This window comes from Arvicola amphibius, chromosome 8 (assembly GCF_903992535.2).
Source record: "Arvicola amphibius chromosome 8, mArvAmp1.2, whole genome shotgun sequence".
NCBI lineage: Eukaryota > Metazoa > Chordata > Mammalia > Rodentia > Cricetidae > Arvicola > Arvicola amphibius.
This window is the reverse complement of record NC_052054.1, coordinates 56,841,798-56,859,419: the sequence shown is the minus strand read 5'-3', so window position 1 is coordinate 56,859,419 and position 17,622 is coordinate 56,841,798. Positions and strand designations below refer to the sequence as shown.

Here is a 17,622-nt window from a genome sequence, read left to right as displayed (position 1 = left end):
GACTCATATCTTTTGTTCATCTCTCATGCCCTCACATGGAAAACTTTTGAATTGTTCATGACTTTATGGTCTTGTTGAAGAGAGGGTGGCTGCTATTGTTGACTTTAAGTATAGAACATTCTTACCTTTAACATTCATCAGAATGATTGACTCAATGGATTCGTTTTCCTTCCTGTTCTCTTCCCTTTTAGTGTCTTTTATTGTTGCTGAGATAGGATCTCACTGTGTGTCCTGTCTGGCCTGGAACTTGCTCTGTAGACCAGACTAGTCCTAAACTCAAAAGAGTTTCTGTCTCTTTCCTTAACTCACTTAATATGATTATAATAATTTTTAATTTTATTTTTTAAAAAACTATCCTTTCTTTTACATACCAATCCCAGTTCCCACTCCCTTCCCTCCTCCCATTCCTTCTACCTTGCCTTCACCCCAACCCCCATCCACTCCTAAGAGAGGGTAAGGCACATTGCTTTGGGGTGACTTATGTATACTAGCATATTATCTGCAAATAGCGGAAGTTTTATTCTTCCTTTCCAATTTGTATCCCCTTGATCCCCTTTTGTTGTCTTATTGCTCTACCTAGAACTTTAAGATCTATGTTGAATAGATATGGAGAGAGTGGAACAGCCTTGTCTTGTTCACTTTACTAGAATCTTTTTGCGTTTCTCTCCATTTAATTTGATTGTGGCTATTGGCTTGCTTGCTATATATTGCTTTTATTATGTTTAGATATGTTCCTTGCATTTCTGTTCTCTCCAACACCTTTATCATGAAGGAGTGTTGGATATTGTCGAATGCTTTTTCAGCATTTAATGAGTTGATCATATGGTTCTTTTTTTTTTTAGTTTATTTATATGGTGCATTACATGGACAGATTTTCATGTGTTTAGCCATTCCTGTGTCTCTGGGATGAAGCTGATTTGATCATGGTGGATGATTATTTTGATGTGCTTTTGCATTTGGTTTACCAGTATTTTATTGAGTGTTTTTGCTACAATGTTAAGGAGGTACATTGGTCTGTAATTTTCTCTTGATTGAGTCTTTGTGTGGTTTCAGTATCAGGGTAACTATAGCCTCAATGAGTTTGGCAGTGTTCCTTCTGTTTCTGCTGTATATAAGAATTTGAGGAATATAGGTATTAGCTTTTCTTTGAAGTTCTGGTAGAATTCTGTACTGAAACAATCCGACCCTGGGCTTTTTTTTGGGGGGGGGGGGGCTTTTGATGACAGCTCCTATTTTCTTGCAGGCTATAGTTTTAATTATATTGTTTACTTGGTCTTGATATAATTTTGGTATGTTGTACCTATTCAGAAAATTGTCCATTTCTTTTAGATTTTCCATTTTTTGTGGAGTACAGGTTTTTAGTAAGACCTAATGATTCTCTGGATTTACTCAGTGTCTGTTGTTGTGTCCCCCTTTTCATTTCTGATTAGTTAATTTGAATGTTCTTTCTCTGCCTTTTGATTAATTTGGATAAGAGTTTGTCTATCTTGTTGATTTTCATTGATTCTTTGTATTGTTTCTTTGTCTCTATTTCAACCCTCAATTTGATTATTTCCTGTCATCTGCTTCTCCTGTGTGAGTCTGCTTCTTTCTGTTCTAGAGCTTTCAGTTGTGTTGTTAAGTCACTAGTGTGAGCTTTTTCCACTTTCTTTATAAGTAGGAACTTACTGCTATGAACTTTCCTCTTAGCACTGCTTTCATAGTGTCCCATAAGTTTGGGTACGTTGTGTCTTTATTTTCATTGATTTTTAGGAAGTCTTTAATTTCTTTCCTTATTTCTTCTTGATCCAGGGGTGATTCAATTGAGCACTGTTCAATTTCCATGAGTTTGTAGGCTTTCTGCAATTAGTATTGTTGAATTCTAACTTTAAACCGTGGTGATCCGATAAGATACAGGGAATTATTCCAATTTTTTTTGTATACGTTGAGGTTTTCTTTGTTACTGAGTATGTGGCCAGTTTTAGAGACGGGTCTCTGAGGTACTGAGAAGAAGGTATATTCTTTTGTGTTTGGGTGAAATGTTCTATAGATGTCTGTGAAGTCCATTTGGAGTCATGACATCTGTTAGTTCTCCTATTTCTCTGTTAAGTTTCTGTCTGGTTGACCCATCCATTGGGGAAAGTGGGGTGTTGAAGTCTCCTACTATTAGTGTGTGGGGTTTGATATGCAATTTAGGTTTTAGTAATGTTTCTTTTACATATGTGGTTGCTCTTGTATTTGGGGCATAGATGTTCAGGATGGAGACTTCATTTTGATGGATTTTTCCTGTGATGATTATAAAGTGTCTTCCATTTCTTCTGATTGATTTTAGTTTGAAGTCTATTTTTTTAGATATTAAGATAGCTACACCCACTTGTTTCTTAGGTTCATTTGACTGGAAAATCATTTCCTAACCCTTTATTCTGATGTAATGTCTGTCTTTGAGGCTGAGGTGTATTTCTTGTATAGAGCAGAAGGATGGATCTTGCTTTCACATTCATTCTCTTAGCCTGTGCCTTTTTATAGGTGAATTGAGTCCATTGATATTAAGAGATATTAATGTCCAGTGATTGTTAATTTCTGTTATTTTTTTGGTGGTAGTATGTGTGTTTCTCTTATTTGGGGTTTGCTGGTGGGAAGTTATCTGTTCCCTGGGTTTTTGTGGATGCACTTTGCTTCCTTGGGTTGGAACTTTTCTTCTAGTACTTTCTGTAGAGCTGGATTTGTAGATAGGTATTGTTTAAATCTGGTTTTGTCATGGAATATCTTGTTTTCTCCATCGATGGTGATTGAAAGCTTTGCTGGGTATAGTAGACTGAGCGTGCATCCATGGTCTCTTAGTGTCTTCAGCGCATATATTCAGGACCTTTTGGCTTTCATGGTTTCCATTGAGAAGTCGGGTGTAATTCTGATAAATCTGCCTTTATATGTTACTTGGCCTTTTTCCTTTGCAGCTCTTAATATTCTTTCTTTATTCTGTATGTTTTGCGTTTTGATTATTATATGACAAAGGACTTTTTAAAATTTTTTTGACTTATCTATTTGTTGTTCTGTAAGTTTCCTGTACCTTCATATGGATATCCTTTAGGTTGGGAAAGTTTTCTTCTATGAGTTTGTTGAATATATTTTCTGGGCCTTTGAGCTGGAGTTCTTCTCGTTCTTCTATCCCTATTATTCTTAGGTTTGGTCTTTTCATGCTGTCCCATATTTCCTGGATGTTTTGTGTTAAGAATTTGTTAAATTTAGCATTTTCTTTAACCAATGAATCAATTTCCTCTATAGTATCTATTTATTTCCTCTGTAGTATAATTCTATTGGTTGTGCTTATATCTGTAGTTACTGTTTGTTCACCCAGATTTTCCATTTGCAGAATTCCTTTGGTTTGTGTTTTCTATATTGCCTCTATTTCAGTTTTCAAGTCTTGAACTGTTTGCTTTACCTTTTAACTGTTTACAATTTACCAATTGTTTTTTTCTTGGGTTTCTTTTTTTTTTTTTTCTTTTTTTGGTTTTTCGAGACAGGGTTTCTCTGCAGCTTTTTTAGAGCCTGGCCTGGAACTAGCTCTTGTAGACCAGGCTGGCCTCGAACTCACAGAGATCCGCCTGCCTCTGCCTCCCGAGTGCTGGGATTAAAGGCGTGCGCCACCACCGCCCGGCTTTCTTGGGTTTCTTTAAGAGATTTATTGATTTCTTCCAATTTTTTGTCTGTCTTTTCCTCCATTTCTTTAAGAAAATTTTTCATTTTCTCTTTAAAGGTCTCCATCATCCTCATTAAGTTACATTTAAAATCTATTTCTTTTGCTTCTCCTGGGTTAGGATGATCAAGTCTTCCTGTTGTATGACCACTGGGTTCTGGTGTTGCTTCTTAGGGTGTTGGGTGAATTCTTTCATTAGTGCCTACTCATCTCTTCCTCCAATTGGTTCCAGGAGTGTCTTTGCCTCTTTGTCAAATCCTTGCAGTTGCTGTCTGTGTATTTGGGAGTTGTTCTTGGTTTGCTCTATACTGTTGCTGTCTGTTTCTCAGGGAGCTGCTGAGGTTTCTCTTGGTCTGCTCTCTTAGTTCTCTACGTGCAGTCACAGTCTGTACTTCATAGTTCCTCTCTTGGTCTTCTCTTTGCAGAAGCAGCCTGTGCTTCAGAGTTTCTCTGAGGTCGCCAGGGATGGGGGGTGGGGGGGGGAGAGCTGTAGGGAGGGTTGGAGGCAGAGTGAGACTTGTACCTTACAGGGTTTGATTGATGGAATGGGGGTGTTGGAGCAGCCCACCTGCAGGAAGCTTCCCTACTGGCTGCCTAGAGAAGCTGAGGTAGGTGGGAGAAGGGCCTGGGGTTTTGCTCTGATATCTAGGACCTAGGGAGTGGGGTGCCCCGCTATGTGGGTTATCACTCACCTTTTGGTCCTCTTTGTGCAGTCTCAGCCTGTGTTTCAGAGTTGCTCTGAGGTCACCGGGGATAGGAAGGTTTCGATTATGATTATTTTTAGTTACATCTATTTTTATTTTTTTTTCATATTTGAAAAAAATCTATCATGTATATTTTCTTTATCAATGGCCTCTGTTGTTGAACACCTATACATTGCTTCCATAATCTAGATATTGTAAATATTATAGCTAACATATTTTAGAATATTTGATTATGAAATAAATAATTTATATTTACTTTCTTTCATTACAACTACAAGATTAATAAAATGTATGTAGTAGCTTTGTTTCTTCACGTAAATTTCCTTCAGCCAAGTCCATAAGATGATTGCAGCAAAAGAAATTTATTCTTCCTGGATGTGAGGTAATACATGCCTTTAATTCCAGCGCTCAGGAGGCAAAGGAAGGGGCAGGTGGATTTCTATGAGTTCAAGGCCAGTCTGGTCTACAAAGCAAGTTCCAGGACAGCCAGGACTACACAGAGAAACCCTGTCTTGAAAAACAAAAAACAAACCAAGAACAAAAACCCCTCAGCTCTGATCCCTGGGGAACTGTCCTCATTAAAACGCCATTTTTTCTTGTATCTATGACTATATCTTCACAGGGTCAAATAGTGAGACATAATTCTTTAAAGATTTATTAATGTGTGCTTGCATGGACAATGTGCATCTTATGCTGGTTTCTGAAGAGGCCAGAAAACGGTGTCAGGTCAATGGAACTGGAGTTACAAGTGTTACAAGTCACCTGGTGTTGGCGCTAAGTATGGAGCCCAAGTCCTAAGCTGGACCAGCAAGTGTTTTAACTGCTGAGCCATTGATGATTCCCTGAGACCCACTTCTTTAGGTGATTAGTGATCAAAGACAATATTGCAGGGATGTTTAACTTCATCAGCCTTAGTTCCAGGTACACCTTCCTGGAATAAAGCATCCCTGCAGGATCAAGAAAGAGAAGTCCTGTGTGCAAGGAAACATTCATAACATGATTTTCGGCTCCTAATTTTTAAGATGAGACCGAACTTTATAGCAAGTGAACCTGCTCCATTTCACCTGTTCACATGCAAGCAATTGTAGAATTGACTCTTGGCAAAGAATGGTATCAGCCAATCATAAGAGAACCAGTTTGACCAGAGAGGTAGGCCAGCAGTTATTTACTTCTCATCTTTCCTTGATATTTTCCTAGGCAGGAGCTGGGCTGAAATGAAATATCAAACTCACTGATCACTAGAAGCCAAGCCTTAGAGATTTAAGCTAAAACAGTCTTAATTCTGTTTTTTTCAGTTTGTTTGGTTTGTTTTTTATTTATATGTATATGGAGGGGTGCCCATGTGAGTGCATATGACAGCAGAGGTCAAAAGATGTTAAGTCCTCTAGAGCTGTTACAGGCAGTTGAGCGCTGCTAGATTTGGGTGCCTGGACCTAAACCAAGAAATTCTGGAAGAGGGGAAAGCATTCTTAATCTCTGAGCTATTCTCTAACCCAAATTTTAAGTCTTTTCTGATTCCAACATATAGTTATTAAGACATGATATGGTTTGGCACAAGTTTCTTTAGCAATATAAGTTGCTCCCAGTGGCACATTTTAGATAAATCACACCATGCAACATGCTCCTAAGAAAACTAATTTTCTGTAAATTAATGTTGCTTATATAAAACACACATTGTTTAAATGAATTTATGAATATCCCTACCAATTCAGTTATAAAATTTAACAATAGGGGAGGAAGTATTAATATTATTTTCTATCCTTACAAATTCAGTTATAAAATTTAGCAATAGGGGAGGGAGTATTAATATTATTTTCATAAAAACTCAGATCCTATGAACATTATTATCTGTATAAAAAAGGTAGCTCTATCATTGTGATATCAAAGTTCTGCATAACCCAGAAAGTATAATATTGGCTAATCCCAGAGTAACAACTTTTGATTTGCACGTTATGGGCATTGACTTGCAGACAATGCACAGTAATGAAGTCATAGCACCAAAGTTGATTTGTGGTCTCTCTATATTGCTCTTTCTTCTGAAGTCTCATGTCTGCTTCTCTTTAAACAAAGAGGGGTGTGCATGTGTGTGACCTGGTCACGTTTGAAATTCTTGTTTTATAGACCTAATGTTTTCAGGGTGTTTGTATTCTGTTATTTAAGTTCTTTCATATATTGTTTAATATCTACTTGGTAGATGATAAATTATTGCTTTTACGTACAAACCAGTTTGGACCGGACCTGTCCGCACCAGCAGACCGGTTCAGACCAGTTCTAACCAGTTCAAACCAGTTCAGACCGGTTCAAACCGGTTAGGACTGGTTCAAACTGGTTTAGACCGATACAGACCGGTTTGGACCAGTTCAGACCAGTTCAAACCGGTTCGGACCAGATCTAACCTGTTTAGATTTCAAACCGGTTCAAACTGGTTTAGACCGGTTCAAACTGGTTTAGACCGGTTCAAACCGGTTTAGATCAGTTCAAACTGGCTCAGACCGGTTCAGTCCGGTTCAGACCGGTTTAGACTAGTTCAGACCGGTTCAGATCAGTTCAAACCGGTTAGTACCAGTTCAGACTGGCTCAGACCGGTTCAAACCGGTTCAGACCAGTTCAAACAGGCTCAATCTGGTTTAGACCAGTTCAGACCGGTTGACACCGGTTTAGACCGGCTCAAACCGGTCCAAACCAGTTCAATCCGGTTTACGCCAGTTCGAGCCGGCTCAGACCGGTTTAGACTGGTTCAATCCGGTTCAAACCGGTTGAGACCAGTTCAAGCTGGTTTAAACCGGTTTAGACCAGCTCAAACCAGCTCAGACTGGCTCAAAGCAGTTCAAGCCAGTTTAGACCAGTTCAAACCGGTTTACACTGGCTCAGACTGGCTCAAACCAGTTCAATCCGGGTTAGACCGGTTGAATCTGGTTTAGACCAGTTCAAACCGGCTCAAACCGGTTTAGACAGGTTCAGACCAGTTCAAACTGTTTTAGACTGGTTCAAACCAGTTCAATCCGGTTTATACCAGTTCAGACCGGTTCAAACCAGTTTAGACCGGCTCAGACCAGCTTAATCCAGTTCAAACCGGGTCAGACTAGCTCGAACCAGTTCAATCCGGTTTAGACCAGATCAAACCGGTTCAATCCGGTTTGAGACCAGTTCAAGCCAGTTCAAACCGGTTTCAAACCGGTTTAGACCACCTCAAACCGGTTCAAACCGGTTAGGACCGGTTCAAACTGGTTTAGACCGGTTCAATCCGGTTTATACCAGTTCAAACCGGCTCAGGCTGGTCCAGACCGTTTCAAACCGGTTTAGACCATTTCAAACTGGTTTAGACCGGCTCAGACCAGTTCAAACCGGTTTAGACCGGTTCAAACCGGCTCAGACTGGCTCAAAACAGTTCAATACGGATTAGACCAGTTCAAACCGGTTCAAACTGGTTCAATCCGGTTTATACTAGTTCAAACCGGCTCAGACTGGTCCAGACCGGTTCAATCCGGTTTATACCAGTTCAAACCGGCTCAGACTGGTCCAGACCAGTCCAAACCGGTTCAATCTGGTTTAGACCGGTTCAAGCTGGTTCAGACCAGTTCAATCCGGTTTAGACCAGTTCATACCGGTTCAATCCGGTTCAGAACAGTCCAAACCAGTTTAGACTGGCTCAGACCGGTTTAATCCGGTTCAGACCGGTTCAATCCGGTTTAGACCAGTTCAAACCGGATCAGACTAGCTCAAACCATTTCAATCCGGTTTAGACCGGTTCAAACCGGTTAGGACCGGTTTAATCCGGTTCAGACCGGTTCAATCCGGTTTAGACCCGTTCAAGCTGGACTAGACCAGCTCAAAACGGTTTAGACCGGTTCATACCGGTTCAACCCGGTTTAGACCAGTTCATACCGGTTCAATCCGGTTTGGACCGGCTTAGACCAGTTCAATCCGGTTTAGACCAGTTCATACCGGTTCAATCCGGTTCAGACCAGTCCAAACCAGTTTAAACCGGATCAGACTGGCTCAGACCGGTTCAATCCGGTTTAGACCGGTTCAATCCGGTTTAGACCAGTTCAAACCGGCTCAGACTGGTCCAGACAAGTCCAAACCGGTTCAATCCGGTTTAGACCGGTTCAAACCGGTTCAGACCAGTTCAAAATGGTTTGGACCAGTTCAATCCAGTTTAGACCAGTTCATACCGGTTCAACCCGGTTCAGACCAGTCCAAACCAGTTTAGACGGGCTCAGACTGGCTCAGACCACTTTAATCCGGTTTAGACCGGTTCAATCCAGTTTAGACCGGTTCAAACCGGATCAGACTAGCTCAAAGCAGTTCAATCCGGTTCCGGCCAGTTCAAACTGGTTAGCACCGGTTCAAACCAGTTTAGACCGGTTCAATCCAGTTCAGACCAGTCCAAACCGGTTTAGACCGGCTCAGACTGGCTCAGACCGGTTTGATCCGGTTCAGACCGGTTCAATCCGGTTTAGACCGGTTCAATCCTGTTTAGACCAGTTCAAACCAGATCAGACTAGCTCAAACCAGTTCAATCTGGTTTGGACCGGTTCAAACCAGTTTAGACCTGTTCAATCCAGTTTAGACCTGTTCAAACCGGTTCAATCCGGTTGATACCAGTTCAAACCGGTTTAGACCAGTTCAAACCGGTTAGTACCGGCTCAGACTGGTCCAGACCGGTTCAATCCGGCTTATATCAGTTCAAACCAGCTCAGACTGGTCCAGACCAGTCCAAACCGGTTCAATCTGGTTTAGACCGGTTCAAGCTGGTTCAGACCAGTTCAAAACTGTTTGGACCGGTTTAGACCAGTTCAATCTGTTTTAGACCAGTTCATACCGGTTCAATCCGGTTCAGACCAGTTTAGACCATCTCAGACTGTCTCAGACCGATTTGGACCGGTTCGGACCAGTTCAAACCGGTTCAGTCCTGTTTAAACTGGTTCAAACCGGCTAGGACCAGTTCAAACTGGTTTAGACTGAATCAGACCGGCCCAAACCGGTTCAATCCGGTTTAGTCCAGCTCATACCGGTTCAATCTGGTTCAGACCAATCCAAACCGGTTTAGACCGGTTCAATACGGTTTAGACCGGCTCAAACCGGTTCAGACCAGTTCAATCTGGTTCAGACCGGTTTAGACAGGTTCAAACTGGTTTAGACCGGTTCAAACCGGTTTAGATGGGCTCAGACTGGCTCAGACCGGTTCAATCCGGTTTAGACCAGTTCTAACCGGTTTAGATCGGTTCAAACCGCTTCAGACCAGTTCAATCTGGTTTAGACTGGTTCAAACTGCTTCAGTCTGGTTCAAAATGCCTGCTTTAAAATGGGGCTTCAGTCTAGTATTTGTATTTATTTACTATGCAAACTTTTGTGAAACAAGTTCTCACTGTGTAGCCTGGCTTACCTTAAACTTACTATTTGGACCAGAGTGGCCTATAACTCCAGGAATATCCTCCTGCCTTTGCCTCCCAAATCCTGGGATTAAAAGTATGTGCTCTCATGGTTGGCATCCAGTCCAGTGCTTAATATTAAAATAAATTTCATTCCTCTTCGCAGAAAATTTTAGTGTAGTCACAACAAAACTTAAATCATGTGATGATTAAGAGAAAAAATTGTGTAAGTTGCCACAGTTCTGGTGGAACTGTGTTCCTTTTAGTAGAGCCATGTCACATGAGAAACAGCTCTGCACTTCCACATTTTCAGCCAAGCTACTGAAATAAATAAGTGAGCAAACATCAATAATTACCAGCAAACAAATCAGTAATACATTACTCTCATATTCATCTATCCAAGTGACTACCTCCTAAATATATGCTAAATATATGTTCTTCCTGTATATATATATATAAAATTTTACTCCTAAAGATAAATGTGACCAAATAATAAAAGAAAAACTAAAAGCTTCCACCAGAATGCAGGTTTGTATTTGAATGGTTGTGCCCCCGCTGCTACAGAAAGGCACCAGCTTCTGTGAATTCACGGATGCAAGTCACTTCAGACTGGACACTCTCTTCATCTCTTCATTGTCTGGTGCTTACTGGCAGAGGGGCTCCTGTGGCTGGGATTTGGCCCTGTTTCATAACTAGCTGCTTTTACTCCCAAGAAAGTGGAACACATTAAGTTATCTGTGTTTGAGCATATCTTTCTTTTAGGGGAAAAATGCAAACATACCAGCCTTTTCCATTAACCAGAACAGTACCTCTCTGAAATGCTGCTTGTCACCCAAGAGAGATAATGTTTATTCCAAATAAAAATGTAACTTGTGACCTAGAATTTATTATTTTCTGTTCCAGTGTGACATAAAACAGTTAACTCTCAACAAATGATTATTGTTTTGTGCAGTTGCTGAAAAATCTACCAAGTGCTTTTAAATTTAATAAGATAAACCTCAAAGTACCTGGTTTATAAGGGTCCCTGAGTGAATTGTGTTGACACAAAAAAGGCTCCCTTTGGGCACCCCCGCCCATGCCTCTGATGGTTTCTCTCCCCTTCTCTTCTCTTTTAAACCTACTACAACATTTCCCATCTCTACTTTTCAGTGACCTGAACTGCCATTTGTCTTCTATCTGTCCCCTCATTTTCCATCATCTTGTTGTCTTTATAAGATGATGAAAGGCTTTTGAGAAGAGCTGTTGGTGTGTTTTAGCTGGTTCCCAAGTTACTTTGCTACATTTTTAGTTGCTGTTACAAGCCAGACCACATCATTAATCAGAGCCAAAAAGCTAATAAACCTGAGACAGTTCAAAAGATAGAAGACATTAAATAAGGTGACAACATAAACATGTAGATTTTATTATCCAGCTAATTATCACCATACCTGTCATTGGGATCTAGTAGAAAGTTTTGCACACAGTGTATGTTCTCTTTTAGGAAAGTGATTGAATGGGTTTTATAAACTGTTGAACACACTAACCAGTAAGTGGTAGAGATAATTCCTCATCATATAACCAACTAATAAAAGAGGTCAGTAGAGTAGTTGACAGTAAGAAACTCCCCCTCTGAACTTCTTACAAACCGTACCTTAGTTTAAATGGTCTGAAACTGAGATTAGAACATAGAAAATTCGGAGGGAAGGAGGGAGGGGGGTGGGAGGGAGGGAGGGAAGGAGGAAGGGAGGAAGGATAAAGGGCCTCTCTCTGGTTGTGTGGTTTACTAAAGCTTCACGACTACTGGAACATTTAGAGACAAATCCTGTAGAGAATAACAGGAATAGCAACTTAGGAGCAAGAAGTCGGCATATGACGGGGCTTGTGAAAACCTTCTGTCACAGCCTGCCTCTTTCATCTTACAGGGGACAGACAGGTTCTGTAAGTGTTCCCAATAAGAGCTACATTGTCAGTCTTTGACTTCTCGCCTCTCTTAGTTTCTCTGACAATCCATCCATTTCTCATCACTACCTGATGGCTTGATTAACAGATAACTGAATTTAAACCGTGTTCCAACATATTAGAAAAGTATAGAGTTAAAAAATGTATCATTTCTCTCCTCTCTCTCTCTCTCTCTCTCTCTCTCTCTCTCTCTCTCTCTCTCTGTGTGTGTGTGTGTGTGTGTGTGTGTGTGTGTGTGTGTGTGTGTGTATGCTGTTGATAACTGAATTCAGGACCTTGAAGTGCTTTCCAGTCTGATTTTCTTAAGTTCCCATGGCTTCTTGTTTAGAATTGGGAGTTCTCTCTACACCTTTCCTATATCTCCTTCTCTTCAGAGTTTGCCCTTCTTTTACTATACTTTGCCTGTGTTCCCTGAAAACAGACAGGGATTTGAATTTCTATGTAAATCCTTTTCATTTCAAAACACTGGATAACATTCCAACTTGTTTTCTTTATAATATTTTCAGATGCCTGAATGTGTCTACAGTATGACTACTCCCTGAATTTTTTCCAAATCACTTTTAGAACAGAGGGAAAACATACGGCTAGTAAAGACTTTGTAGGCACTGAAGTGTTATTTACAAAAACATTTTAATGTAATATTCCCAGTTTATCTCAATTCTAATCATTCTGGCTGATGTCATTTCGAAGTACGATTTATTGGGCCGGAGAGATGGTTTAGCAGTTGAGAGCACTTGCTGGCCTTCTAGAGGACCAGGGTTCTGTTCTCAGCACCCACATCAGGTGGCTCATGACTGCCTGCAACTCTCGTTCCAGTGGATCTAACACCTCTAACCTTTGTGGGCACCTACACACCCATGGTACACATATACTCATGCAGGTACACATATATGTACATACATAAAAGCAAATCATTTTGAAGATTTTAATTTTTAGTTATGTGTGTATGTATGGGTCTGTGTGAGTAAGTACAGTTGCCAATAGGGGCTACAAGTATCCCTCCTGTTGCAAGAGGAGACCACTTGTTTCCTGGCCACCCTGCAGCTTAGACCTGAAATAACCACTCTGAAAACATATTATTAAATCACTACTTGGCCCATTAGCTTTAACTTCTTATTGGCTAACTCTTACATATTAATTTAACCCATTTCTATTTATCTGTGTATTGCCACATGGCTGTGACTTACCAGCTAAAGTTCCGGCATCTGTCTCTGGCCAGACTACATGGCTTCTCCCTGACTCTGCCTTCTTTCTCCCAGCATTCAGTTTAGTTTTCCCTGCCTAGCTAAGGTCTACCCTATAAGGCCAAGCCAGTTTCTTTATTCACCAATGGTATTCACAGCATACAGAGGAGAATCTCATATCATCCTCCCTCTGGAACTAGAGTTACAGAGGTTGTGAGCCTCCTCAACAGGGTTATGAGAATCTGAACTTAGGTCATCTGCAAGATCAGTAAATGTGCTTAACCACTGACCCATCACTCCAACCCCATAAATTGTTTTTAAAAGAAAAAGTACAATATATATTCATTTATTTCACTAAAGTTAATTTCCTATGGGTAATAGTTAACAGCTAAATTCTGACTTCCAAATCAAAGTTTTTTTTAAAAAAACAGAATCACCACAAATTTGGATATGCTTTTAACACTAACACACATACACACACACACATCACATCACACACATATACATATACAATTGCTTATTTCATAATAAAGTGAAATAAATAAGTTGAAAACCTTAAGATGTTTGTGAATTTTTTCTTTGTTAACTTTTCTATCTTAGGTCTTCTGTTCTATTTACTGATGGAATTCTCCTTTTAATTAGAAATTTTAATCTTAACTTGGTAGTCTTAAAAATATTTACTGTTAATTTTCTTCCACCTTTAAAATTTTCTAAACTATTATAAGTAATACTGATAGAATGTGTGCTACCTCATTGGAGTTAACATATCTATCAAATGACTCCACAAAGAAGTTAATGATGTCCTAAAATTAAACTGGAAAATTCTGTTAATATTTTTGCTTAATGAATAAGAGAGTCTACTTAGTGCCATTGACTCAGCATTTTATAACATACTGAACACAGATAATTTATTTGGTTGAAATTTTTGGAAAACACTGCTGAGGATCTGTCCTAGGTGCTAGACAATAGATCATGTTAACTTTGAGGCCAGGCTTTTGGAATTGATAACAAAGCATGACTATAGTTTTCTTTATGTAATCCTTTGACAATGACATTTTCTCCCTGTTTGTTAGCTTTGTAGCTGTGTGTGCTACACTTACTATTTTGATACCCACATCATAATATAAAATCCATTCTAATGAACAAAAACAAACTGATTTGGAGAAGTATAAAGTATGGATAAAGGTGTCTAGACCCATGTACGGCAGGTTTCACATGGGTGGCTGTGGTATCATCTATGAGCTGAAAGGCAGCTGAACGTTAGCATTTTGATGTCATTCCCTTGGGATGAAGGGTTCCATAATGGACTGTGGTCTGAGTTCTTAGTAAAAGCAATTGCCGTTGCTGAAATAGAAGAGGGAAATGAATACCACTTCCCCCTTTTAAGGCTATACACATGCACAATGAATGTTCATCATCCAGTGTGAAAGGCAGTGACCCTAATGTTGACACATAACCTGAAAAGCCCAACAGGTAAATGGGCACACTGAAATGCTGGGAAACTAAAATTGTATATCTTTGTTTAAAATAACATTTACAACCAGGCTCACAAAACATGATGATCTAAGACTCCATTTGTAGAAGTAGAATTCTGACATCCAGGCTTTTGTTCAGTGACTAGGCAGAATGGTTCCCTGAATTGGAAAAGGCAGTACATGCCACAGTAACTGAACCTGAGTCGGCTCCTTGCTTCTCAGCACATGAATGCAATGAAGGAAAAAAAAGATACCTTATAGGTGGGCAAAAGGCAAATTTAATGTAAGAATTTCTCTTCTCATTATAGACGAAAACTATACAGGAAAGCAGATCAGTAAGTAATGTGGTCAGATTCATAGGTGACATTTTCCATTCTATTTTGAGGGTCTGAATTTCAAGCACTGGCTGAATAATTTTCATCATTTCCCTTTATACTCTCAGGTCATTGTGTGAGGTATTATATCTGAATTGCAGTGCTTAATTTACTATGGTGTATATTTATTTGAGCAGCAAGGAATTAGAACACTTTATTTCTTGACTTCTCTCTTTACATTTGAAAACATAATGCAGTCTATTAAGATAAACAAGTGCCTATTGGCTTTAACAAAGAATAGAATCCTATCTTGTCTGTTCTGTAAGATTATATTGACAGGGAAATGAAGAGACGGCTCAGTGGTTAAGAACACTTGCTGTTCTTCCAGAGGTCCTAAATTCAATTACCAGCAACTACATGGCAGTTCACAACCATCTATAGTGGGATCTGATGCCCTCCTCTGGCATAAATTTGTACATACATATAGAACACGCATACATTAAATAAGTAAATAAATAATGCTAATATTGCAAATAGGGAAGCAGATGATGCTTAACCTTAATTTATGCTGAGTATCTACATACAGTGCTTGTCAAGTTACTGGTGGTAACTAGTTTGTTTCTTAAATGTAAAATAATTAAGTTACTAAGCTTGGTGTTCTCAAACATACAAATATAGTCATAGTCTTAAACTGTTTTTTATGTCTATCATATATTTTGCTCTTCAGTTTTAAAAATACTGATTTATAATAATGTGCCTTATGGTGAGAAATATGGAATTATAACTGTACTTGGAAAGTAATTTAATATAAAAATCTCTTAAACAGTTGTTTGGAAACTAATCAGTGAGCAAATTCTATCTTTAAGACTCAGATCAAAACTTTTTAAAATACAAGTGCTTCAGAGATCCTCCAGTTTTTTTTGACAATTCCTTTTTATTTTTTATGTGCATTGTTGTTATATTTGTGAATATGTCTGTGTGAGGTTGTTGGATCCCCTAGAACTGGGGTTACAGACAGTTGTGAGCTACCTTGTGGTTGCTGGGAATTGAACCTGGGTCTTCTAGAAAAGAAGCCAGTGCTCCTAATCTCTGAGTCATCTCTCCAGTTTCTGTGTCTCCATTTTTAAAACTGTATTTTGAAAAGGAAGTTATGATTGGAATTGAGTAAATGAATTTCTTTACTCAGTTTTTAGAAGTTGGATTTCCAGCATCTAGTATGGAACCCTGTTGGCATCTCCAGTGTACCTTCAGATTTAAGTAACAAATGAGAATGAGGTTTATGCTTTCTTCAGTTAAGGGAAGTTTACTCTAAGGGAAAGCAAGTGTCTATAGGAAGAACAAGCCAACAGTGAAGTCTTTTTTAAGCCATAAAACTTAATTTAGTCTATAATTTTCCTAAAGGCTGAGCAAGTTAATTTCTATCATGACAGACAACTATATTTTTATACTCATTTTTAAAGCCAGCTGGTGGATCTTTGGTTTATCATTTGACTGCCATCTAGTGGGTCAAACTATTCTTTCACAATAATCCGTTAAACTTGAGTAACTCATTTCTGTATGGGATCCTTATCATTTTTGGTGTCTTTGTTTTCACTAACTGCTGTGTTTCACCAACTAATTTCTAAAGTTGCTGGGTCATTTTAGTGACAATAAGCCTTAAAGTGGCCAATATAAATAGAATAAATAGTCCATATCAAAAAGTCACATTGAATAAACTGATCTCATTGACAGCTTTTGAACTTTGGTGATTAAAGTTGACATCTATGTAAATTATTATTTCAATAATTATTATTTATAATAATAATTTTAATATTTAATTATTTTAATAACCACTGCTTTTCATTAATTATACACTCTACCTACTTTTAAGATATTTTTCTCGTATTTCTTTGCAGATGCTACAACTGCGGTGGCCTTGACCATCATGCTAAAGAATGTAGTCTACCTCCTCAGCCAAAGAAGTGCCATTACTGTCAGAGCATCATGCACATGGTGGCAAACTGCCCGCACAGGATTCTCGCACAGCTGCCCGCCGGTGCTCAGGGAAGACAGGAGACAGAGTCCCAGCTGTGCACTTCTGCTTCGCCAAGAGAAGTGGGAGGGGGCCATGGCTACACATCACCTTTTCCTCAGGAGGCGAGGTCAGAGATGGCAGAGCTGTCAGAGAGGTCATCCCAAGAAGTTTCTTCCACGAAGGCATTTGTAGCAACAGAAGAGCCAAACAAAAAGGGGCCTTCAATTCAGAAACGGAAAAAATCTTAATCTCGTCGGCATTTTCTTCACCCTGCTGGGAAGTCTACCTCACACAAGCACAGGGGAATAGTATTCTACAGATAGTAGCTGACCGGGATTTTAACTACTGTTGAGGAACTGTGAATTTCTTAATCAAACAAATCATTCTTGAGCAAATTACATTTAAGCAGGGTTTCATGTTTTATAGACTCGAAATACATATAGTATGTGCTGCATAAGTGAGAAGAGAGACTTGAGTCTATATGTATGTGTGAGGATTTCACATAGGAGCACAGGTGTATACATACACATACATGTGTATAGATATATGTGTGTGTATAGGCCTGCCTTTATATGTGTATTATGGAGATATAAGCACATACTCTCCCACAGATAATTGGGCATCTCCAAGCATTGAAAGTCCATGTGAAGCATATGAGGTGGTCTCAGAATTAACCCTTAGAATTTTTCCTAAATTTTCTTTTATATTACATAAACATAACCTCCTGACTGTTACTTTTTTGTGAACCAAAGTACGCATCAGATCTCAGACTGCCAGTCAAATGGTACTAAAGGTTTTTGGGATACTCAGTGCCTCCCAAGTCTGGATTCACTGCTGTGTCCTGGTGCTGATGGAGTGTTTGCTTTTGCTGTTATCTGCCTTCTCCTGTTTGAAGGTGGCAACTTAACTCTAATGCCTCTGACTGCCGTAAGCTTTTTATTTTTG

The 17,622-nt window shown here is 39.3% G+C and overlaps 1 protein-coding gene across 2 annotated transcripts in view; it reads left to right on the top strand.

Moving 5' to 3' along the window:
- Positions 1-16,925, top strand: part of Lin28b (lin-28 homolog B) — an 81,124-nt gene extending 64,199 nt beyond the window's left edge. For both annotated transcript variants that reach the window (XM_038341071.1, XM_038341070.1), the window contains one exon: positions 16,559-16,925. In XM_038341071.1, coding sequence (XP_038196999.1) covers positions 16,559-16,925 — 367 coding nt within the window. The remainder of the gene's footprint in view (positions 1-16,558) is intronic.
- Positions 16,926-17,622: the final 697 nt, after the last annotated feature.